The 26,075-nt window shown below is 48.9% G+C and overlaps 1 protein-coding gene across 3 annotated transcripts in view; it reads right to left on the bottom strand.

Moving 5' to 3' along the window:
- Window positions 1-26,075, bottom strand: part of NF2 (NF2, moesin-ezrin-radixin like (MERLIN) tumor suppressor) — an 855,245-nt gene that overhangs the window by 322,575 nt on the left and 506,595 nt on the right. For all 3 annotated transcript variants that reach the window (XM_069619277.1, XM_069619276.1, XM_069619278.1), the window contains 2 exons: window positions 9,590-9,807; window positions 6,882-6,987 (listed from right to left, as the gene is read on the bottom strand). In XM_069619277.1, the coding sequence (XP_069475378.1) occupies window positions 6,882-6,987; window positions 9,590-9,807 (324 nt within the window). The remainder of the gene's footprint in view (window positions 1-6,881; window positions 6,988-9,589; window positions 9,808-26,075) is intronic.

Below are 26,075 nucleotides of genomic sequence, written 5' to 3'. Positions count from 1 at the left end.
AAGGTACAATCTCTGATATCGTCTTCCGCTATGCTGAGTGATATTGATGGTGTTTCATTGTCGTCCACTTCATTCTCTTCCATTGCAACATCTGTTCCTTGTCCGGAGATGGGAGAAAAAAACAATGTCTTCAACTTTCGCGTGCTCTTATTTTTTGCGGGTGTGGATTCTGTGAATTGATCTCCGACTGCATCCAAACTACCAGGAGGACATTCACTATCAATGGCTGGTGGTGGTATAGCTCCGTTGTCAATCACTTCATATTCTTCCCATTGGCACGATGCATCTCCAGTCTCAAGTCCCTGCCAAAAGGTTTGACAAGCAACATCTCTCGTTCGCTTCACTGTCTGTGTAGATCTAGTTCTTACACCCACTCGCAACTAGAGGACAGATTAGAAAAGGGATGTTCAGTTTAAACACAACTTACAGTATTGAACTATTGACAGTGAAAGACAACATAATATAGTGACCAGGACACTAACCTTCTTTTGCTTTCTTTTCTTTGAAACTTTCTTGCCTCGAACTTCAACATCTGGACGCTGTTGCTCCGACTCGTGTGTGCATGTCTCCACTTCCTCTCGCGCTGCAACGACTATATTTTCATGATAAGCACATCCATCACTCACTGAGGCTCCATCGACTCCCTGAAACATAGAACTTTCATTAGTATGTATAATAATATTGAAAACACAAAATGTACTTGGGGACCAATACCCATACGTACATCTCAATAGCAAAACACGAATGAACGCATTGTGTAGAACATTCAAACGACAATAGTTCACGCATTGTTGATCTAGTTAGATTGAACTGTCAAGATCCATACCTCGGGCTCCGCATAGACTTCCATTGATGATATTATTGAAGATGATGCTTCAGTAACTCCCTGAAACACAGTAATTGCATTAGTATGGTTTTCTATTTTGTTTAAAAGAACATAAACTTTCTGCAGGCGTCAACGGCTCATCTAAATAGACCTGCACAAATGATCAGTTGTCTAAAATAAATAATGGATATCTAAATATGATTCGATTTGCTCCATCGTTGGAAGTGTCACCACCCAGAGATCTGCATCAACTACTAGGGGTGATGTTCTTGTTGAAGAAGCTCCGTCAGCTCCCTGAAACATAGTACTTGCGTTAATAAAGAAGGAAGTATAGCGGATGTAATCACGTCATTTGATCTCGCATGATTGATCTGTCAGTATCCATACCTCGAAATGCATAAGAACATCAAGGGACGCTGTAACTGCGGTGCACACTTCTGCAAGCTGTTGCGCCGACCCGTAACTGCATGCTCCCCCTTCTTCTTGGACTAATGCTCCATCGACTCCCTGAAACATAGGACTTTCATTAGTAATGAACACAATATTGAAAAAAGAAGACACATAGGAGGGCGACGACAGAAGGACATACCAATGGCTAAAAACGAAAGAAACATTGTGTGTAACAATCACGCTACAAGAATGCAAGATCTGATGATCTCCATCGATGGAACTGTCCGGAAACGTACCTCGAGCATCTGAGTGACATCTACGGTTGTCGTCAATGCGTTGGACTCCTCAGCATCTCCCTGAAAGACAGTACTTGCATTATTTTGGATAACAATAATTATAACTGAAAACAAAGACTAGAGGACGAGTACTGTGGTGTACCATTAGGTAAAATGATTACACGATCAATTAAAACTATTGATTTACATGCCTAAAACAAGTCAGTGTCAGAATAGCTAAGTAAGATTACCCGATAGGCGCTTGAAGTGGCTGATGACTGCAATAACGACACGGATGGAGAATCTTCCGCCTTCATATTGAGTGGATACATAAATGGGGAAATTATTGTTAGCTAATGCTACACACTACCGCAAGGCCGAGAGACAAATACGTAAACTTGACTCACCAGTGGAGGGATGTGGACGAATAGAGTGGGAATAGCGGTTGAGAGCAATTTTCGCCTCGCTCGCGGTGTTTTCTTCTTTATTAGCAATGATGTGGAGTACATGTCTGGGCTAAAGTGCCTGCTGCAGATGCGGTATCGATCACCCCTCTTGTCCGCAAAGACTTCAAGGACTCTACTTTCTAGCTCAGAGGCTGGATATCCGCAATATCGGACCCATTCTCTTATCTGATCTATTGTCTTAGGGAAAACATGCATTATAGTATCTTCAGATTTGTTATGGGTCTTCGAAGGGCAACCGCCAATGGAACAGGCAGGCATTATGGAAAGTTCTGAAAAGTAAAGATCAACAATTCTCTATGAATACCAATGTGTTAAAACATTAAATGACACATAAAAGGTTCAATGCAAGGTCCGTTTTGGTTCTTGGAACTATACACGTTATTCACATGCGGATAAGTATTTCAATAACTTTCAAAAAATAGAAAAAGTAATTTGACTAAACTCAGAACATGTGACTAGTTCCTTGCATGTACTGTCGTGAACGAAAAGAAAACATGGATGCAATTTGATGACTACTAGCAAATAGATATAAATTAAAAAATTGGACGCAAAATGATTATGGTACATGGACTTACCTTGACGAACAAACAGTTAGATGCAGGGATCAGAGTAGTTTCTTGTCGTAGAACAGGGAGCAGTTCACAGGTTGCAAACTGACGAGTTTGCTCAAAGTGGTCACGGAAGTTCACAGAGACGAAGAGCAGATAACCAGCACCTTCACGGGTTGACTAGCAAAGCGCAAAGAAGTTCTCATTAGAAATATGAAGTGGGTTATAAAGAATTCGAAACAGGGGTGTGTTTGTGAATGAATGACGTGTATATGTCGTGGCATTATGCGGTCTGCAGGGGGCCGTCCAGCGTGAGGGGGGATGCTTGGCAGGAGACACAGGGTCTGGAGGTAGACATGGGAACAACAACCCATGCTCTATAGACCACTTTGAAGTGTACATGGTCTTTGGCACCTCTTGGCCTTTATCGCTCCCTGACAGCTCCACTTGCCAGCACAAGTACCCCGGTGCGAACTGCCTTTGATAGGGCGGGGGGGTGGATCGGGGCGGTGGTCGTGCAGACAAGACACAGGAAGACTCGTGAATGGAGACACACTTATGTGGATTGCAGGGGGCCGTCCAGCGTGAGGGGGGATGCTTGGCAGGAGACACGGGGTCTGGAGGTAGACATGGGAACAACAACCCATGCTCTATAGACCACTTTGAAGTGTACATGGTCTTTGGCACCTCTTGGCCTTTATCGCTCCCTGACAGCTCCACTTGCCAGCAGCGCAAGTACCCCGGTGCGAACTGCCTTTGATAGGGCGGGGGGGTGGATCGGGGCGGTGGTCGTGCAGACAAGACACAGGAAGACTCGTGAATGGAGACACACTTATGTGGATTGCAGGGGGCCGTCCAGCGTGAGGGGGGATGCTTGGCAGGAGACACGGGGTCTGGAGGTAGACATGGGAACAACAACCCATGCTCTATAGACCACTTTGAAGTGTACATGGTCTTTGGCACCTCTTGGCCTTTATCGCTCCCTGACAGCTCCACTTGCCAGCACAAGTACCCCGGTGCGAACTGCCTTTGATAGGGCGGGGGGGTGGATCGGGGCGGTGGTCGTGCAGACAAGACACAGGAAGACTTGTGAATGGAGACACACTTATGTGGATTGCAGGGGGCCGTCCAGCGTGAGGGGGGATGCTTGGCAGGAGACACGGGGTCTGGAGGTAGACATGGGAACAACAACCCATGCTCTATAGACCACTTTGAAGTGTACATGGTCTTTGGCACCTCTTGGCCTTTATCGCTCCCTGACAGCTCCACTTGCCAGCACAAGTACCCCGGTGCGAACTGCCTTTGATAGGGCGGGGGGGTGGATCGGGGCGGTGGTCGTGCAGACAAGACACAGGAAGACTCGTGAATGGAGACACACTTATGTGGATTGCAGGGGGCCGTCCAGCGTGAGGGGGGATGCTTGGCAGGAGACACGGGGTCTGGAGGTAGACATGGGAACAACAACCCATGCTCTATAGACCACTTTGAAGTGTACATGGTCTTTGGCACCTCTTGGCCTTTATCGCTCCCTGACAGCTCCACTTGCCAGCAGCGCAAGTACCCCGGTGCGAACTGCCTTTGATAGGGCGGGGGGGGTGGATCGGGGCGGTGGTCGTGCAGACAAGACCCGTTTGCCGCAGGGCCTCACCAAGGAGAGGCCATCTAACTGAATGTAAGAGGATGGCTGCAGGATCTACTACATGGAAGGCAGGGGGGTGAGTTTATAAATACCTCACCCTCCCAGGAGAATATATGGGGGTCATCTCTGTACCCGGTGCCCAAAAAGAGGATTTATTATGATCAACCATATTTATTATTTACCTATAACCATGTTTTGTATCAATAAAATCCAACAGCTTTTTATTGCCAACACTTGATGCCAACCCACAAAATAATATATGTATGACTGCTGCATATATGGGTTCAACGGTTATGTGGATTGAAGGTGTGCGGCCAGCGTGAGGGAGGATGCTGGCCGGAGACATGTGGTGTGACAAGACAAGGCACTGGAAGGCTATTCAACGGAGACACACTAGATTCATTTAAAAAATCAAAACAACCATTGCTAAAATATATGTTGGGCTTTATTTTAGATTTTAGTTAAACATAAATAATAAACATTACACATTGTAAAGTTGAGGTTGCAGCACATCGAGGGAAAATCTGCGGTATTGTCCACTGTCACTGGGGAAATGTTGTCTAATGGCAAGTACCGCACAGGCAGGTATTACTCTCCGAACGCGGTGTCCGAGCCTCCCGTGAAGCCACCAAGTGAAGCAACGATAGGCCACCAGCCTGTACCACCTGTGAAAAAAAAAGATGCAAACTGTATTAAACTGACCAAACTTTCTTATCAATGTCGATTCAGGTAACACATGTCATTTTCCTTAGAAAAAAATTATATCTAGAAAATGCACTATATGGAACCAATTTACATGCGTTCGAATGATATGTAAATGTAATTTTATATGTGGGAGACGACCATGAAATAGTGGTGGCATCACTGACATCACAAACAGAGTATACTTACTCGTTACTCGGATTACGCGGACGAACAGTGCCACGAAGTTCGTGCATAAGCACCATCATCATCCTCAACACTGTCCGTGAGAGGCAGGCTTCCCTGAACTCTGGCAGCTCGGTGATGCATTGCGGACTTTGCTCGCCTTCCTGCAGACTTTGCTCGCTTTCCGAAATGTAGGCCAAGCACCCGGAATTTTCACGGCAGCAGCAGTTCTCCTCCTCAGTTGGCATTAGCTCGCACCGATTGCACGTGCACCAGGTGGAGACGCCGTCCATGCGACATGGTCCAGGCTCTTCATCCGTTGACTGGTCCTCCCAACTGCCATCCGAATCCCCATCGTTTTCGCGTGCTTGCCTTTCCAGTAGTTCCTCCTCGGTGTACTCGGGCTCGTACATATACGGCATTATTGTGGCCATTGTGCGGTAAAGATAGTAAAATAATTTACAGAGATGGTACAGGTGTTCACACGGGCTACAAGCGGCGAAGGTAGCTGACCAGAGCACTGAAACGAGTCACAGAATACTCAAAGTAACACAGAGAGAGGAATGGAATCGAAAATCTGCTGCTGTGTGTTGTGAAACGGTCTGTTTATACTTATTGGGGAAAGAGGCGTCCTGCCATTTCCATGGCAACACGTCAATAGCTGAGGCGCAGCGATTGTTGACACGAGACGTGCTTGAAATGGGCAGTACGCGTCTGCTGATGTCAGGCTCAGGGGAGGGGGATTTGATTTAGTGCCGCAAAGGCAGGTGAGCCAGGTCGATGCGGCGGAATGATAGGATTATCACAAAATGGAGGCTGATTTCGAGTGCGATAATGGGCGAAAAGTCGGGTAAGGTCCATAGGAAAGTTTCCTACGATCTACCGATTTATGCTTACAAACACATGGCCGACCCGTAGGGACAATAAAAAAAAAGTCCCGGAACTATCCTTTAAAGGCATTGCACAGCCTACATCAATACAAAAGAACACTAAGACAAACTCATACCATGGTAACAGTGAAATCAGGATAGCACAGGGACATGTGCTGGTCCTGGAAGCAAGACCACGCAGAGCAACAGAGGTTTGAATCCCAGATCCGCGCTTCGAAACCAAAGTCTTATTAAGAGCGTTATAAAAAAATAATAATTATAATCCAATATATAAATTAAAGTCTAGTTCCAGTGGTATGCTTCCCCAACGGTGCAAAGTAGTAAAAAGAATGAAACTAGAACCAGAAGGCAGAATAACTCAATTTCAAACAAAAATGGGTGTGGGGGGTCGACAGGAAGCTATAGACGAACTTTAGGTTTTACATCATTAAAATGACACCTAGAACATCATCTAAAGTAAACACATGGAAACAAAAATTATTAATATGCCATGGACATGTGTGAATGACAACATTGAACATGCAGCAACAAACAGTCCTAACAGTGAAGTGTCCACAAAGGAATAAAGGAACATTGAAAGATTGCTTAGGAAGGAGAAAAAAAAAACTAAACTATATCAGTAGAACACAGCAAGACCAAACATAACAGTTAAGCAGAGCATCAAAAGTCACATTTAAGAACTGATGAATATGTCAATTACGCCTGGAGAGCAACACTTGAAACTATAGAAGAAGATTTGACTTAATAAAACATCAGGAGTGAAGGCATTTGAAACACAACGTTAAGGTGGAACGACAAACTTACTAGTGACAACACTAAAACTACAAATGCAGTGTGATAAAGGACTATAAACGTACATATTCCGTCCCACTCTACGTGTGCTACCGTTTCTTTTACTGATCACACAAATAAGCCTTCCTATTTACCAAAAAATACCCTTCATGCCCGAGGTTGACACACCCCCATTCATTTCACTCACCATGAATGCAGTTTTGCTGCTAACCTCCATGAGCTTTTGCTTCGCATGGCGTTCTGCATCACGTGCTTCCTGAAGGTCTTGCCTCAGCTGCTCCGCTTCCTTTGCCCTAAAAGCATCAGATATTTTACTTAAGCTGACAAGCATTGCAGTAAAGGGTGAAAATTTAGAAGTGACGGGGAAATGAAAAAGGACATCTGCAAGAAGGCCTCGTCCTAGAAATGGAAGGCAAGAAATGGAGCAGAAAAAAGGAAGGTTGTCAGAGGAGGGACTACTTTCACTTCCTTGAACAAACGAGCATACTCAATTCCCATTCTTCATACCCCACCCTAAAACTTTGAATTACAGTCACATACATATGGCTGGTTGAGCAAGTGTGTTTAAGAGCATGCACTGTTAGGAAGAATTCTCAGAAATGTGCCAATTCCTCTCTACCTTAGAGACCCCCAGCAACTTTGCTGGATTTTGAGGACTTGATTTTTTGCCTGTAGAGAGTGAGACCCATCCCCCCCCCCCCACTCTCTCATGTATTTTAATGTGATTTTGAACTCTGTTTCTTTTGGTTGTGGAGTCTGATAAACTCCATTTTGCATTGTGTCACACAGCACCTTCAGAGCAGTGGCACAGGGAAGTCTTCCAGATTTCCCAAAGGTTTAAATACCTTCTCTTGGATAAACTACTGTTTCCAAGAGCAGTAAAGTGAAATGTACTTTACTTACATTTGTAACTTTCTAGACGCAACACACACTACTTGCTGGAAGGGTTACTTAGTATCCCCTTTGTCTAGCTTCTCGTGTAACATTTTTATGTTACCCTTTCCTCGATGAATGGCTGGTGGCAGTGGTTTACTTTTAACTACTGTGGTGTGCTTCCATGGGTGCCATTTTTGTCAAAATGGCCCTGGTCTTTTTTCGCCATTTCTTCTTGAAAAGGTCCTTCTTGCGATTGTGTGCCAAACCAGGTTTGGTCCCTTTGCCTTTGGCGGGATTCACGAGTGAAGCCCGCCTATGGCTCCAGGGTGTCTGGCGGGGGCAGGGAGGGAGGGAGGTGCCCGAAACTCCCTGTGCTTAGTCTCCTAGGAGACAGGAATGCACTCTCGGGTGAACGGCCGGCTGGCTGGCTGTCCTGCAAGGACAGCCACCCTGCTGGGTGACTGGCAGCTGGGCTGGAATGAATGGGAGAAACCTGCATAAAAGGTGAGGATTTATAGCTTGGAATCCGAAGAAGAACTTGAAGAGGACGCCTGCTGCAACTCCTGGACCGTTGGTTTGCCCAGTGAAGCCCTGCTGCTGTGCTGAAACTCCAACTTCATTTCGACTAGAGAAGCCCTGCAAAGACGACTTCTCCCCTTGAGTTGGTGGGACCACTCAACTCCAAAGTAAGCCACCTGGACATCCTCTCAGAGCTGGTTGAAATCCACTGCAGTTGCTGCTGGAACCGAATAGCCAGGGAGAGGAACACCAGATCGTGTGTGTTGCTTTTAAGCCTGCCAAGAGCTCCAGGAAGATCCTCCGGACTCCCAACAAGCAGGACTGAGCCACCTCAACAGAGTGCAGGACTCTAGATGCAAGGAAAGCCCATCTTGACAGCCAGGAACGGGAGTGTTGCTATTTGCGGTAGACGCGAGGAGCTGAAACACCAAAGTGCCACTTGTTTGAAGATTGCCGATTGCGGTCGGTGACCGTCCTATTGCAGTGCAGGAGTCCCCAGAAGTCCTCCATCTTGTCCAAATGACTGAGGCCCAGGAACACCAGGATCTGCAGAGCTGCACAGGCACAGAAGCCATCTGCTGCACATTTCTTCAACCTAAAGGTACTGTACAGTCTGAGAGAACTTACCTCTTGTTGTATAACTGCACGTGTTCTCTGTTGATGAGACTTGTTGTGGTTGCTCTGTAGAGTTGCTGATAGCTTCTTTACTTCACAAGCCTAAACAGCTTGTGGCCCTACTTTGAATTCTTCTTTCCTACAAAGACTTCTAAACCATTGTGCAAGACTTTTACCTACTCTGAGAAGTGCTTCAGCTCACCTAGACTTTTGCCCAATTGACTTTGGCCTAGCCTGGCTCCCTGAATGACTCTTCTTCCCTCTGTTAGTGTGTTTTGTCTTCCTTCCAGGAAGGGGTTAACTAAAATTGCATTGGGGGATTTACAAAAGTACTTACCTACTTTGATAATATTTGAGAGATCTCTTGTTTTGTCATAGTAACCTCTCTTTGACAAACATAAATCTGATTCTAAATGCCAAACGTAGTATATTAATGTCCACAGTGTCCTAGTTACTAAAGTCACCTGAGGGTGTAGGCAGTTTATGTGTTCCATCCCAAAAGGGTACTTACTGATTTTGAAATATTAAGAGTGTATGTTGGAGTGTATTTGTGTGTTACTATTATCTTGCCCCCTTCTGAAGTAGGCTTACTCTGACTGTTAAATAAATTAATCATTGTTTAATCAAGAAACCTTGTGTGTAAGAGTTTATTTGAATACTTGTCACTGTGAATCTCTGTGTAACTCCCCTACAGCTCACATAGACCCCTCTTGAGATAGGCCTGGCTGCTCAACACTACCAACCTGTGTAGTACAGACTTATACCAAAAGTTGGGTTTATATAGCCAGGAGGTCAGGGTTGTTGTAGTGCACCCAAAGGGTACTGCATACAATCTTGCCCAATATGCACTTAAGGAAGGAAGGGAAACATCAGATGAACACTGACCTCCTCTCAGACTCTTCTGCCATTTTAAGAGCCAGCACTTCAGTCTCTAGCATTTTCTGTTCCATCAGCCGCTTCTCATCCTCTGTTCGTATAGCTGTGGCCTTGATCCTTTGTATCTCTTGTTCTGCCTCTGCTGCCTTCTGAGCAAGGAGCTTTGCCTCCTCTTCTGTAATCTGAGCCTTCTCTGCCAGCAGGTCTGCGGTCTCCTCCGATCTCATCTAAGGAAAAGAACAGGAAGAGCCCTCCGATGACAAATCCATAGGGAAAGAAATCTCAAGTAAATCAATGAACAGGAGTGCAGTAACAAGAACCAGGGTGTTTACCTCTAGCAGTAAAATGCGACTTGGATAATCTACCTCTGACACCAGGAAAGGCGATCATGCAGGGAATTGGTCGGCAATCTGCAGCCCTTCAGATGTTTTGGCCTACAATCACAAGTCTCCTGGGCAGGCTATTCTCCATGTGGCTAGCAATAGTCACAGCTGTCCTTGCACACAAACACCATTTTACAAAAGCAAAGATAGAGAATTTGAGGGTAAGGGATAAATGTCCACAGAACTTTAAGGGTATGTCAGAGCTTTACTGGTGCAGCAGGGAGAGTCGTTTTTGGGGCAATGCTTGGAAAAAACTGATGTGCCAAACTGCCTGCAAAATACTGAAACTGGCACTGGTACTACGTCTGTATTTGATCAAATGTTTTTCAGCATAGTTTGAGGGTGTGAAAAATGAATTCATGCTCTGCAATGAAAAGAATCCACAGTTGTCTTTGCTATGGTGGAAATAGAGGGCAAAGACTGAATGGTCTGCAGGTTGGACTTGCATTGATGCAAACCCTTGTCAGCGTTTGGTGAGAAGAGTGTTTTATAATCAAAAGGAGGGTCAAGGGAGACCACCAGGGGGCGCAGGCATAATGGCCGCCTGAGCGCTCAGTTCCTACGTAACCCTCAGATTGTGGCGAGGAACCAAAGCTTGCCCAGACCGCAGGCCGCCCAAACGAGCTATAAGTGAAGAAGAAGGTGCCAGCCATAAGCGTACCATTTCCTGGGAGGAATCGGACCCCGCTTCACCACAAACGGAGCAAGTGAAGCGGATACCCCCGGCCTGCGGATCGCACGCATCAGTGAAGCCACTGCTGGGACCAGCCACGTGGGCTCGCAGGAGACTGGGAGTCGAGCAAACATGCACACAGCTGTCACAGCACCCAAAACGCAAACAGCTTCGCAAGATCCCAGCAGCTCTGAGGAGATGGCAGTAACCCAGTGAATCAGCCCACAAAGCGTCCGAGCTGAAGGGGAGGAACACCGTAGAAGCAAGCAGTGAGTCGGCTGAAGTGATGGCTTCCTGAGCCGCGCCACTGCAGGTCTCAGACCAGGAGCCGGAGCAGCTAATAAACAGCTCAAAACTTGCAAGGCATGGCGCAAAACACCCGCCGACCTCTGCTGCAGACTTGGCAGCTTGAGAGGGACCCGCGCAGCAACCCTCTACTGAAGCCACCATACCGCCTCGTACCGCAGGTAAGGGGAGAAGGGGGAGGGGGGGGGCGAAACTGAAGAGCAGCGAGACCCAACAAATGACACCTTAGCCCCATCCCAGGGCAAACACAGCAGCCTCCAAAGGAGTGCTGCTGGCCCCTCCACCCCCATCTCTCCCCTTTGGAGTATAAAGCTGAAACAGACGCAGCCTCGGCCCCCACCAGGCTCATGACACAAGCCACAAAATCAGACCATTCGAGCCAGGGAACGCAGAAAGGAGTAAACAACTTCCTAGCAGGCACGTAGCAGACCCCAACCAAGGTCCTCCCCCCGACCCCCACTGCGGACAGCGAGAGAGTCTGGTGGGGGAGCCTGGGGAGGACCGAAGAACCGGAACCAGGGCCTAGGCTCTGCCTAGGCAGAGCACCAGCCGCTCAGGCCACGTAGCCCCTCCTGCCCCAGGCTCTGGCAATCGGGCCTGGGAGGCTTTCGTTTCTGACATCAACAAGGGCCCAAGATGGGGAGACGACTATCCGGACAAACATAGATCATAACAGAAGTGGTGGGGGCGCACTCACTTTTCCGTTGCTGTGCACCTGAGAGTCCAGTTACACCAAAGACAAACGTCTGAACCCACGGCTCGAGTGGGAAACACTCAACCACAAACTCCTCGCCAGAGAAGGGGGGGATCTCCTCCCCCACAATTAGACAACAAACTCAAGTCCCCTACCGCACCCCGCACTCCATCAAACAAAGAGCAAAGAAACACTGCGCCTCACCCTGGTGCTGTACCATTGCCAAGCCCCCACACACAGCCGAGGACAGGTAACCAGCAAAGAGGGTAGCCAAGCTCCAAAAAGGCACACCCAATGTGACGTTCGCCTAAGGCGGATTACCCTACCCATCAGCTGTCCACCCGAGCCTTGCTGGGACGCTCAGACACCGCATTGGACCACTGCTGGAAGTGAGAAATTAGGAACGAGCAGGCGGCCCTACCAAACTCCCATTCCCATGTGAGAGTTCCCGCAAGAAGTACCACAGGCCTACACTGCACCACTGGAAACACCAGTGCATAAGGGGAGACAGAAGCAACATTGCAACGTATTTAGCAAAACAACAGTTACGTCTCTCTGGGAAAGCAGCAATAGTGAAAGGCACATGCAGAGTGTGATCGACCCTGCCACAGCCCAGAAACTGCAGGAATTTCAACGAGACAACTCAGCAATGGCGGCTTCCCAATCCCAGGAGATCCCCCTCACATGGGGTTGACCAATTAACGTCCACTAAAGCAAACGTGCACCTACTACTCGATGAGATTTGCTCGTTCAGAAACAGCATGACCACAACTGTCTCCACTCTCCAGGAGAAAGTGCATAGGATCGAAGATAAAATTGAAGCGCTGGAGAATTACCAGCAATCTGCAGACATTGCGGAACTGAATACAAAAGGCTGATTCCAAGACTGGAGCAGAGGAATCAGGACCTAGAGGCAAAAATCGATGACTTAGAAAACAGGGTGAGGAGAGCAAACATCAGAATTGAAGGACTCAAGGAATCCCCTAACAAGACACCAGCGGTCCTAGAAAGAAAGATCAAGGCACTGATAGCCGCCCTCCTACCCACTCCCCTTACTCCAGAATTGGAATTCGAAAGGGTGCACCGAAATGCCACCACTACAGGCACAAAGTAGAGATTGTCAAACATGGCAGGGACAGAGAGTGCATCGACTTCGAAGACTCAAGGGTAAAGATTTATCAGAACTTATCAGCCAAGACTTTGGCCCGGAGAAGAGCCTGCCAACCCCCGACATGCTTGCTATGAGAGCATCATACTAGATATAGATGGCGTTTTCCCTTTGCACTCACATTCACATACGCAGAGGAAGAATACAGGGTGGTTTTCGGAGAGGAGGCGACCAGTGCACCAAGACGTCTGCAAGACAAGGAAGGCCCAATGGAAGGGGAAGAGAAGCCATCCTCATCGGAACCTGTCAGGAAGCTCTCCAGACCTTGGCCACAAAGAGGCCGTTCAAAAGGCAAGAGGAAATTCACCAGACTGAACACGCCCTGGGATACTCGAAGCTGCAAAGACTGTAAAACCTATGGGCCGTGGGGTTTGCGGGGGGCAACCGAGCTTTTAACAAGAAACAAAAAGAGCAGAGCTTGAACAGCCCAACAAGACAGAAAAATGCCCCTGCCACCACGGCAGGGTTCTCCCCCACCCCTCCAGCCCTCTAAGGCCCCTCTGCACGAGACAAGCCGGGCTGGGCATACAAACATGCTGTCATTTCGCATCCACGCTATTCACCAGTGGCAGAAGCAACGTTTGTATAAAGGGTTCCTGGGGCTCCACCCGTTGTGTGGCCCTATGTTAACACCTAGGGCATCTCCGATGTTTGGACAGAGCCTTTTTCTTTTCCTCTTTTTTCCTTTTTCTTCTTATTCTCAGCAGGGGGGAGGGAAGGAGGATACAAGGGGGTCAATTCAGAACTCCGGGGGGAGCTATGGGAAGCCAAAAGATCAGGAAACCAACCTACACAGTCCACACTCCAATCAAGCATGGGACATCCTCATCCACACACCAGAAATGAGAACAAACGCCTATTTAGCAGGACACAACACACCTGGCTTCTAGAAGCGCACATCTCGCTCAACCCCGATGGTGGGTGACACTGTATGCATGGGGACCTTGAACGTCAAGGGCCTCAACTTGCCACAGAAAAGATCCATGCTAGTCAGGGCATTCCAGCAGGCCAAATTGGACATCCTCTTTTTGCAGAAAACCAAATTTAAACACAAAGAGGAATTTACCCTAAGAGAAAGAAACATAGGAGGAGCATTATGGGCCTCAGGGCCGGAAAAGAAAGGTAGTCTGGGTATTTTTTATCGCTCCTCCCTTGAGCAGCAAATATCACAAATGCACATAGATCAAGGTGGGAGGTTCCTGATAGTGCAACGACCCATTAGGTCCAAAGCAGTTACTTTATGCTCCACATACACCCCAAATTCCAAGCAGTTAGCTTTTTGCAGAGATCTCTTCCTGCAAATAGAGAAGGAAAGAACAGGCTCACTGATCTGTGGGGGGTCACCATAGACCTCGATCTGGGACCGGGTAGCAGTATAGACAAACTATGGACATGCAACAACATGCTCTTTAAAGACAAGCTTTTCAGGGAGTCGCTATATGAGGAAGTAAGAAACTTCTTTAAAAGAAACGACACAGGAGAAATCCCCCACACCACAGTATGGGAAGCAGCAAAGGCAACCATGAGGGGCTTGCTAAAAGCTTAAGGTGCTTTGATTAAAAGAATAAAACTCCTCAGTGAAGTCCAAATCAAACAGGCAATTAAAGACAAAGAAGCAGCCATTGAGAAGGAGGAGGGAGGCACGCCTGAATCCAGAGCAGAAATCAGAAGCCTCAGGCAAGAACTGAAAGAGGTCTGGCAGGAAAAGGCCCCGACTCACTTTAGATATGTCAAACAGAGATACTTTGAGAAGGGAGATAAAGCACATACGTTGCTAGCAGCCAGACTTCGTAAACCGAGAACTGAGAGGGCTGTCCATAAAATATACTCCTCCTCTAGAACCACCCTAGTAAACCCTTTCGACATCACTGCCCGTTTTGCCCAATATTACGAACAGATATACACCTCAGAGAGCAACCCCACACAAGAAAGCACAACAGGACTCATGGCCAGGGTCACGCTCCCCCCCAATACAATCCTTAGACCATGTTAAACTGAACGCCCCGGTAGCATCAGAAGAGGTGGACCGCGCCATTTCACACTTAAAAGCAGGGTCAGCGCCAGGCGCAGACGGATTTACACCAGCATATTGCAAGAGGTTGAAAGGAGCCCTTGCCCCATTCCTCGCCCTCCTGTTTAATGACATCATGGCCCCCGGGCAAGCCCCACCCATCGTTCACAGAAGCTAGAATCATTGTCATACCAAAAGAGGGAAGGAATAGGCTAGAATGCGGCTCGTATGGACCGATTTCACTGCTAAACTTAGATGCGAAAATGTACGCAAGACTCCTAGCCAATAGGCTGAGCCAAGTCCTTCCCCATTTGGTCCATAGTGACCAAGTAGGGTATGTTAAAGAAAGGCAGGGCGCCGACAATGTCCGCAAAACACTGGACCGAATGGCTTCAATTGATGCACATGATGTGGACCCCACTCTGATTTCGGTTTACGCAGAAGAACAAGTTACTCTCTTACCTGGTAACGTTCTTTCGATGGGATGGTCCGGCGACGTATTCCATATCTATGACAGTAATCACCACAGCTGTGCTGCTTCGGAACATTTTTGGCATCTGCGTCGATGACGTCGATGCGCCGTCCTCGAGGACCTCCTCCAATGGCCGACGTCACCCGATGTGATAAGTAGGACGCACAACGCCCGTAGCCTCACTTGTAGTTTTTTTCCCCAGAACGTGTGCCACCAGTCTTCTGCCAGTCTGACACACAAAGCCTTGCAGAAACGTAAGCTGCAATCGCATAAGAAATTCCTTAGCGGGGAAGGTAGGGAGGGAGCGATATGGAATACGTCGTCGGACCATCCCATCGAAAGAACGTTACCAGGTAAGAGAGTAACTTGTTCTTCGAGGGGATTGGGTCCTCTGACGTATTCCATATCTATGACAGACTCCCAAAGCAGTACCGATGCAAGGAGGTGGGAAAAGAATTTAGAAAACAGAAATTTAGCATGCCCAATCAAATTGCGGAGTAAAGGAGGGCCTTGCCAAAGGCCAGATCCTGCCCCCGGATGGAATCGAGGGAATAGTGACGTACAAAAGTACGTACCGGAGCCCAGGTGGCTGCATCACAGATGTTGCGAATAGGAACACCCCTCTGCAGGGCAGTAGAGGCAGCCATACCCCTGGTAGAATGGGCCCGTAAACCGACCGGGGGGTCCTTACCTGCCAAGCAGTAACACTCAGATAGCCAAAATAATCCAGCGAGACAAAGTCTGTTTCGTCACAGCCTGTCCCAAACTCTTTCCAGCGTAACCAATAAAGAGCTGATCGTCCACTCTGACCCGGGACATGCATGAAATATAAAAGCTGAACGCTCTCCTAGGATCAAGCCTATGGAGCCTCTCCTCTTCCTTACCAGGATGTGGAGGAGGATAAAATGCCGGAAGAACAACCTTCTGGCCTAAATGAAATTCCGACACCATCTTCGGAAGAAAAGAAGGACAAACTCTAAGGACAACCTTGTCCTTCTGAAACACAGTGAAGGGTGGTTTAACTGAAAGTGCCTGTAACTCAGTCTGCGAGCGGAAGTGATCGCAACTAAAAATACAGTTTTCAGAGTTAACAGTCTCAAAGGGCATGAATGCAAAGGCCCAAACACATTAGTGAGCCCTTTCAGAAACTGAGAAATTAAAGGAATTTTAAAATAGGAACACTCTTCAGGTAACCTTTAATGGTACCCACTTGAAGGCCCCTGTGGGCCAAAGAAAGCAAAAAAGACAGAACCATGGGAATTTCGCATGCAAAAGGATCCACATTCTTAACCCTGCACCAGTCGCAGAACTTACTCCAACGGCAACGTTACAGGGACTTTGTTGCGAGCCTTCTGGCCGAAAGCAACACCTCCATCATGTCTTCAGGGAGGTCCCAATTCTTATACCTCAACCTTTCAGCATGAAGGTTGAGGGACCTGACCTCTGGATGGAGAACCTGACCCCCCTCCCGTGAGAGCAGATCGTCTCGGTAGGGAAGACGACGTGGAGGACAGATAGACAAGTCGAGAAAGTCCGGGTACCACGTCCTCCGGGCCCACGCCGGAGCAATGAGGATCATCCGGGAACCGAACCTCCGTAACCTCCGCAGTACTTGCGGGATGACGGGGACTGGAGGAAACGCGTACAGCCGTGGGAATGACCACTCCACCACGAACGCGTCTCCTAAGGCTCCGTTAGGAGGAAATTCGCGCGAGCAGAACCTCTCGACCTCTCGCACTTCCGGTTGACACTGGAGGCGAAGAGATCCACTTGAGGGGTCCCCCAAAGGGCGAAGATCTCCAGGAGAATCCCCTGAGCCAACTCCCACTCGTGAGAGATCGCGCTCTGCCTGCTCAGAGTGTCCGCCGTCTCGTTTTCATCTCCTGCCAGATGAACTGCCGAGATCGAAACTTCCTGCTGGATTTCCCAGAACCAGAGCTGCATCACCTCCCTGCACAGAGGAAGTGACCCTGCCCCCCATTTTTGTTTAGGTAGTGCATGGCCACCGTGTTGTCCGTCAGGATCAGGACATTCTTTCCTCACACAGTCGGCAGAAAAGCCTTCAGAGCTAGCCTGACGGCCCTCCGCTCCAACAGACTGATATGGAGTCTGGACTCCGACGGAGACCAACGACCGCTGACTGTCAACTCGGTGGCATGAGCTCCCCATCCCGTGAGGGATGCGTCCGTCACGATCGTCACCTCCGGCCAGGGGAGCCAAAATGGAGCCCCCCTCATCAGATTGCCTTTGTTGGCCCACCACAGAAGGTCCTGGGTGACCGAAGACGGCACCTGAACCGGATACAACATCCTGCCGGAGGACTGAGACCACTGGAGCTTGAGTGCCCATTGCAAAGATCTCATCCGCAACCTGGCCTCTGGCACCAGAAGAATGCAGGATGCCATGAGGCCGAGCAGTCTCAAGAACTCGAACGCTGGGAGAGTCTGGGCAAGTTGAAACTTGTGCACCATCTGCTGAATGGTGAGCCCTCACCTGGGGAGGAAAACACTGCCCCAGGGACGTGTCGAGCACTGCTCTGATGTACTGGAGCCTCTGAGTTGGTGTCAAATGGGACTTCTTTAAGTTGAGGGAGAAGCCCAGCTTGTGGAGGGAGTGGCAGGTGACTGACAGATGATCCAGGACTTGTTCGGGAGAGCGCGCACCAATCGTCCAGGTAAGGGTAGACGTGAATCCCCCCTTTCCTGAGGTGCGCTGCCACCACTACCATGAGCTTGATGAAGACCCTCGGGCGGAGGTCAATCCGAATGGCAGGACCCGAAACTGAAAGTGCGAGTCGCCAACCGCAAACCTCAGGTACTTGTGCTTTGGATGGATCGGCACATGAAAATAAGCGTCCTTGAGGTCGAGAGACACCAACCAGTCCTGAAGTTGAAGGGCCTGGAGGACGAGAGAGAGTAACCATCTTGAACTTGTCCTTCCTGAGGAGTTTGTTCAAACCGCGCTGAGGAGTTTGTTCAAACCGCGCAAGTCCATGATGGGTCTCAATCCCCCGTCTTTCTTGGAAATCAAAAAATAAGGGGAATACCATCCCTTGTTCCTCTCCGCTACAGGCACCAGTTCTATGGCACCTTTCTTCAGCAGGGATTGAATTTCCTGCGCAAGGAGCAGATCCGGACTCTTCAAATAGAGATTCCCCAGTGGATTGTCTTGAGGCCTCTGCCGGAAAGGAAGACAGTAGCCATGGGTTATGATCTCCAGAACCCACACATCTGAAGTAATGGCGCGCCACTCTGCAAGATGCTGCACCAGCCTTCCCCCAACCGGCGAACCATGGGACATGGCCTCATGACTGAGCTGAAGCAGCTGCGGCGTTGCCTGAGGGCAAAGAGGCAACAGCCCGAGCGGCCTTGGCACCTCGAGTACCTTGTTTTCCACCTCTGGCACTCCTACGGTGGCCCCTTTGACTGGCAGCTTCTCTTGCCTTACCAAAGGATGAGTAATAACGAAAGGAACCTCCCCTCCATTGCTGTCCCCTAGGACGAAAAGGCAGAGGTTGTCGAACTGCAGCGCCCAACGACTTTGCTGCAGCTTTGGAGGTCTGCAACCTTTCAAGGCTCTCGTCAGCCTTGCTGCCAAAAAGATGTTCCCCATCAAAGGGCATGTTGACGAGCCGGGCCTGCACATCAGGAGCAAACCCTGACTTCCGCAACCACGCAAAACTGCGTATCACGGTGCTCGCCGCCATGGACCGCCTGACGCAATCTGCCATGTCCAAACCCGACTGAATGGCCTCACACATAGCATCCTTGCCATCCTGAACCATGGCAAGGAAACCATCCCGTTCATCCCCTTCGGGAATATGTTCAGCCGCCAAGGAAACACAGTTCCACAGAGTGTGCGTGAAACAAGACAAGGCACAAATGGAGTTGGCCGCCTGAAGCGCGATACCCCCTGCAGAAAACACTATCTTCGCCCAGCCATCAAAACGCTTGTCGTCCCTATCAGGAGGGATGGTAGGGTACGACGCCTGCTTTGCCGGTGCCGAAGCCGCCTGCACCACCAAACTCTCCGGAGTAGGGTGCTTGGACAAGTAGCTGGGGTCACTACTGGCTGGGTGGTATTTTCACGGCAAAGACTTGCACACTGCCGGGAGACTCTCCGGAGCAGTCCAAGCCGATGCCACCCTTCTTTGCAGAGCCATATGGAATGGCAGTACCGGGTCAGTTGGTGGAGCAATGTCGAGGATATCCGTAAGGTCATCCTGAACAAACTCCCCTGGGGGAGCAGACCATCCTAAGTACTCGGAGACCCGTGACATAATCGCCGGTACGAAGAATCGGCATGAGTGCCAGGCTCAGGCCTACAAAAATCCACCTCCGGAGAGGTGTCCAGCCCACTAGCATCATGCAGGGACTGCCTCAGGTCCTCAGACTGGCTATGGCCCGAGAGAATCTCGTCAGGCACCGTGTCAGGCACCATGCCATCATCAGAGCCCTCATCCACCTCTGAAATTAATTCCGGTAAGCAGGCACAGAACTGGAACCAAAGCCATGCTTGACCTTGGCCAGAACCTTCCTAGGTGGTTCCCCCGAGCCACGGGGTACCCCCGTCGACACAGTCCCGAAAGCCCCGAGTGTGTCCCTCGACATCCTGGGCGCTGACGGTGTCAACGACTTCCTCGGAGGCGGAGCCTCAAGAGAGTCCGTCAAGGACCTCGGCGCCAAAATACTAGACCGCACATGCAGTTCTGGGAACCGAAATATGTGGGGTTATCCATCTTGTCCCCATCAATGCACTACAAGTCCAACCCCCAATGTTATCCTATGGGAGTGAGTGAGTCTGCTGCCACAAGCGCCAAGTCTGACTGCAAGTGGGTCTTTGGAGGGATGGAGAGGCCCTTGAGGGCCATGTAGGTGATCGTGGCCTGGCTCCAGCCTGACATCTTGGAGGGCTGGGGACATGAGGGGCAGGAATCATGACAGTAACGCTCACCGTGTCCAGTTCTTTGATGCCAGCTTACCTGAAACCAAGGACCTGCAGAGAGAGAAAGAACACTACGAAACTTACCTGGAACATTATCCTGTCTTCAATCCACTGCTGACTTCAGTTCCACTCACCTGAAGGTACAAACTCCATCATCCGGTACTGCATGCATCCTGGAATACCATAACCTGGAAAGAGGAGAAAGAAAGAAAGCATTAGTAAGCGTTTACTCACGTTTCCTCCCGAATGAAGACAGCCACACAATTCTTACCTGGGTAGTCACCTCCTGGTCAGTATCATTGCTGGAACATTACGGCGCTCGGCGAGGAACATCGCAACCTGCAAGGAGAGAAAAGACACAGGTTAGCAATACAAAAGGCGAAACAGCGCCGCGCATCGTGCATTACTCACCGGACAGCAACGCACACACCGCACTTTCACCTACCGGCCCATGCTCATCTTCAAACTGCACGACAACACCAAAATACCTTTCCATACCTAAAAGGAAAGAAACAAGACATTATTATTCGAAATAAGAGTAACATAAGAACTGCATATAAAGACTGTAAAGCAGCAAACCTATGGAGTCGCAGCAGGCCTGGATTCCCACAGGTGGCTTGCACCAGTGAAGTAACTTGGTCGCTGCTCGCCCCCCACATCTACGCGCCCCTGCCACGAGGAGCAGGACGGAGAATCCACCTCTTACAATATTAAGGTGAGGAGAAGGCCCAAGGGGGAGGAAGGAGTTGAGGCCAAGAGAGGTGGGAAAACAAAGACAATCTGGTATTGAATCCAGCTCTACTATATTGCAGACCCATCTTTAACCAGAGGCCTTACCAAGGGACTGGCAGAGGGTTCGAGAGTGCAAATCATCCAACCAGGGCTGGGTGGCGTCCCTGTGGATACCAGGTGAGCGTAACACCACCTTCCAAATATTTCCATTTTACTCCAACACCCTGCACTCCTCAAACTCACCCACCTCCTCAGACAACCTTCCACCTACCTTTGTAACTTCACTAACCCTGGTCAACAAATCTCAATCGTCCTCTACCTTTAGGCACCTCCTCCAATAGCTCTCCACCAACCTCCTCTCACAGGGACAAGTCGCCCAACTCACTAAGGAATATGGTGCCCAGCTCACTCAGGGATATGGGGCCCAGCTCACTCCCTGCTGCCGCTAAAATCTCAGCAGCTAACCTCCACACTCTGCTCTGCACCTCCTCCCAGCTCTCTTCCAACACTGTCCAGCCAGCTCTCCTCCAAATGAGCTGGGCTGTGAGTGGTTATAATACCTTAACCCCTAAACTAGGCTGGCTCACCAAGTGATAAGATGCAGCTGTGCTCCTCTGAGAATGGCTGAGGCCACTTCCTTTCTGCAAGTCCCCCAGGGTTGGAGCTTCATGAGGTAGAGGCTATAAGAGATGGGGCAGCCACTTTGGATTTCATGACTGTGCTCTGCCCCTCTCTGCCTGCCTGCTCTCTACATTTTCCACTTCCTGGCTTTTGCTAGAAGGTTTTCTCTCCCTGAAACTAATTTTGACCTTCTCCTGTTTTACCGAGGTCAATGTAAATTGTCTCCACTCCTTTGGATAGGGAGAGAGCCTGTAATTTTGTTTGCTACTTGCAATGATGCACATAATTCAGGGAACTTAATTCTATATTAAAAATAAGGACTATGAACAATTTTGTTAATTCTAAAATAACCCCCAATTACCTCAGAATTCTGTGATCTGTTCTACCAAGAACACAATGAAGGTACTATTAGTCCCGTTTTCTCGCACCCTTGAGAAGTAAGGTTAGAAGATCTGCATTGGATTGCCCAAACCCCCTCTACTCATGGTTTTTAAAGATTTTAAAATAAACTTTTAAAAAAACTTTTTTAATGCTAATGTGCTTCCTATTTTGCTTTCATTTGGAGACTGTCCCACAAGGTTACACAAAGTGATGAAGCAGTCTTACAGGTTATGCAGGAATATTAGCAGCTGACAGAGAACTCTGATTCCAATCATAAGGCTCAAGTCATTCAAACTATAGGTGACGATCCAATCCCTGTGGATCAGCACATTCAAAACTTTACTTGCAGATATTTTCATACCCAGCCCTTTGGGAGGGTTCTGTGAGGTTAAGCTAGTTGGTGAACAAGGTTATAGACACTTGGCCGAGACAAACTCTCACAAGTTGACTGCAGAGCAGCAAGGCAGATTTCAGGAAATCAGGGGATGGTGTTTAAGTACAATTAACACTAAGTAGGCACAGACGACTAATGAAGCTGCACACAGAAGTATGACATGTATTACTTACCGTAATAGCATTTCTGATGATTGTATCTGCTTAAATTCACATGCTGTGCATATAGTCCGACATCTAGTGGTAACCGCAGAGTATTGCAACTTGCCTTTCAAGGATCGAAAGGGGACGTCGACATGGGCGTGCCTGTAACACTATTCCGAACGTGACGTGTAGTGTACCCAAAATCCCTCATGCCTCGAGGTTCCTCTGATTGTATTTTTTCTGCCGTGAGGGAGCCTTAGGACTATCGTGCGTGAGTACAGAAGCGAGAAGAAGTAGTAAGATGTCTATGTTCCTTCCATCTGAGCGGGGAGGAAGGGTGGGCGCATGTGAATCTAAGCAGATACAATCATCAGAAATGCTATTACGCTAAGTAATGCATGTCATCTGATGCTTTTGAATCTGCTTAGAATCACATGCTGTGTATAGACTAGCGAGCAGTACCTGAATTGGTGGTGTGATATGAGAAGGAACAATAGTGAAAAGATGTCTTAGTAATGCTTGTCCCACCTGAGAACCAGACCTAGAGCGAGTGTCTAGGCAATAATGTTTTGTAAAGATGTGTACAGAATTCCAGGTTGCCGCTTTGCAAATGGACTTGAGAGGAACATTTGCAATTAATTTCCATGGAAGCCCCAGTGCCTAGAGTAGAGTGTGCTCTAGACTTGAAGGGCAGATCTCTCTTGGCAAGAGTATAGCAGATTGTGATGCAACTGACAATCCACCTAGAGATGGCTGATTTAGAGACAGGATCCCCTTCTCTACCAGCCGCCACTGAAACAAAAAACTGGTTTATCTTGGTTTAGTTCTTTCCAGATAGTACATGACGGTCCTGCGCACAACTAGTGTTGTAGGCTTCTTCGAGCCAGGTTAGTGGGGTTCTGGAAGAAAGTTGGTAGTTCTATTGACTGGTTCACATGGAACATAGAAATAAATGTAGGCGCGAGCCTAGGGTGAGTGCACAGTACCACCTTCTCTGTGAATTGTGACAAAAGGGTCTAGAATTGAAAGGACCTGTAGTTCGCGGACTCTCCTTATTGAAGTGACTGCTATTAGGAAGGCAGTCTTGTAAGCGAGTGCTTGGAGACTTGCCTTGTGCATAGGTTCAAAGGGAGACCCAATAAGTCTGGTTAATACCACATTTAGGTCCCATCCGGAAGCCGGGTTAGAAATGGGGGGATGAATTATTTTAAGCCCTTCCATGAAAGCTTTAATAACAGGGATCTTCCACCACGACACCTTCTGTTGGGACGTGGTATAGGCTGAGAGTGAAGCTAAGTGAACCTTAAGGGAATTAAAAACTAGACCTCAGTCTAGTAGGTCAGCCAGGTATAATGCAATATGAGTAGGAGAGCAGTCAAGGGGATTGATGCTTTTGGAATTGCACCAGATGACGTAGCGTTTCCATTTATTGGCGTAGCAATGTCTGGTGTTAGGCTTTCTTGCTTCTCTAATTATATCCATGCATCTCTGAGGAAGTTGGATATGCCCGAACTCTATGACCTCAGGAGCCAGGCCGGCAAGTTGAGAGTCTGCGGGCATGGATGCAGTGTTTCCGCCTTGTCCTGAGATAATATGTTGTATGGGCAAGGTAATTTCATCAGAGGAGAGACATCTCCATCAGATGGGAGAGCCAGGGTTGGCGAGCCCACATCAGGGCCACCAATATCATGGTGACTGGTTCCTGGTGCATCTTGTGCACTATCTTTTTGAGTAGGGGAGTCGGGAGTCTAAACAAATTTCCCTTACCATGTTATCCACAGACCGTGCCCCTTGGATCTGTTCTGAGGGTACCTGGAGGCGTAGTCTGGGCATTGTGAGTTCTCCATAGTTGCGAACAAGTCGATCTCTGGGAAGCCCCATTCTGCGAAAACATTGTTGACTATGGGCCTCATTATGACCCTGCCGGTCCAGAAACAACGGTGGCGGTAAATCCGCCGCCACCATTGTTTCCGGACTGGCTGATTCAGAGTTCTGCAGGTGTGTCACTCCCGCCAGGTCCGACCTGCCGGGAGTAACGCCCCCTGCCTGCAGCCAGAAATGGAAACACCAGCTCCGTCACAGACAGAACCAGTGTTTCCATTGTCCCCACCCCAATCCCATTTCCAGTCCTATGGGACTCCATGAGAATGGGGATTTACGGAATTCCGCCTCCGGAATTACCGGGTCACTGGGGTTGTAATGCCCCAGTGATTCTGGAAATCACGGAGGCAGAATAGAATTTTGGGTCTGGGTGGCAGCCTGCCGGTTTTTCCAACACGGCTATTGCCGGACTCAGAATGAGGCCCTGTGTCTTTGTGTAGTCGCCATTTGTACTCTAAGGGCAATGGGAAGTCTCTGCTGAGCACGTCTGCCAGAAGATTGAGTTCCCCTGGAACGTGTTGAGACAATAGGAACATCTGGTGTTTGAGAGCCCATTTCCAAATGTTCTGCGACAGTTTGGACTACCCTGGAGAGGGAGTACCTGCTTGCTTGTTCAGGTAGTACATGGCCCTGAGGACCAGTACTGTCTTTCCCTGCAACTGCGTCTGGAAGGCCTTCAGTGCTTTGAACACAGCTAACAGCTCCAACAGGTTTATGTGGTTGGAGGCTACTGTTGGGGACCAAATGCGCTGTCTATTGAAGAAGGTGAGCCCCCTACCCCGTGAGAGAGCCGTCCGTCGTGAGTGGCTTCTACTGCGGGGGTAGTGAAGGATTTCCCCTTCAAGAGGTTTTCCCTCAACCACCACTGCAGAGAGAGAGAACGAGGGCTGCCAAGTCAACCACTAGATCGTCCCATTGTCCGCTGGCCTGACACCACTGGCTGTTGAGCCATTCTTCCATGGGGCGCATGCGCAAATGTGCCTGAGGAACCAAGTAAATGCAGGATGCCATCATCCCTAACAGTCGCATGGCCTTGCGTACCGTCACCTCTTGACTGGCTACATACTGAGGGATCTGAAACAGCAGGTTTGGAAGCCTCTAGTTGGAGCGGAAGACAAGGCCATCTTCTGTTCAAATTAGAGCCCCCATAAACTGCGTGACTTGGCTGGGGTCTAGGCTGGATTTCTTCTCTTTTATGGAGAATCCCAGACTGAATAAGAGGTCTATCGTCTTTTGAGTGCTCGACAGGCATGTTCCGTAGGAGTCCCCTGTTATGAGCCAGTCTTCGAGGTAAGGATAAACTGGGATGGATTGTCTGCACAGGTAAGCTGCAACTGCCAGTACCTTTGTAAATACAGTTAAGGCTGAGGCTGTGCCGGCAACATTGAAATATGAAAGTATGCATCTTTCATGTCCAATGTTGCCATGTAATCCCCTGCATTAGTAGGGGAATTACTTGTTGCAGCGTTACCATACAAAACCTTTGTGGTTTGACAAGTTTGTTCGCTGGGTGCAAGTCTAGCACAGGGCGCATGGTGAGATCCTTTTTGGGTACAAAGAAGTACACTGAATAAATACCCTGGTTTACCGGTAGCACGGGACGACTTCGATTGCGCCCTTTTCCTGCAGGATCTCGACCTCTTTCAGCAGGATCTTGAGGTGTTCTGGCATTAGACGTCTGGACTTCGGAGG

This window comes from Ambystoma mexicanum, chromosome 10, assembly GCF_040938575.1.
Source record: "Ambystoma mexicanum isolate Mex_15411 chromosome 10, UKY_AmexF1_1, whole genome shotgun sequence".
NCBI lineage: Eukaryota > Metazoa > Chordata > Amphibia > Caudata > Ambystomatidae > Ambystoma > Ambystoma mexicanum.
Note: the sequence above shows the minus strand (reverse complement) of the source record. Positions and strands in the feature narration are given on the sequence as shown.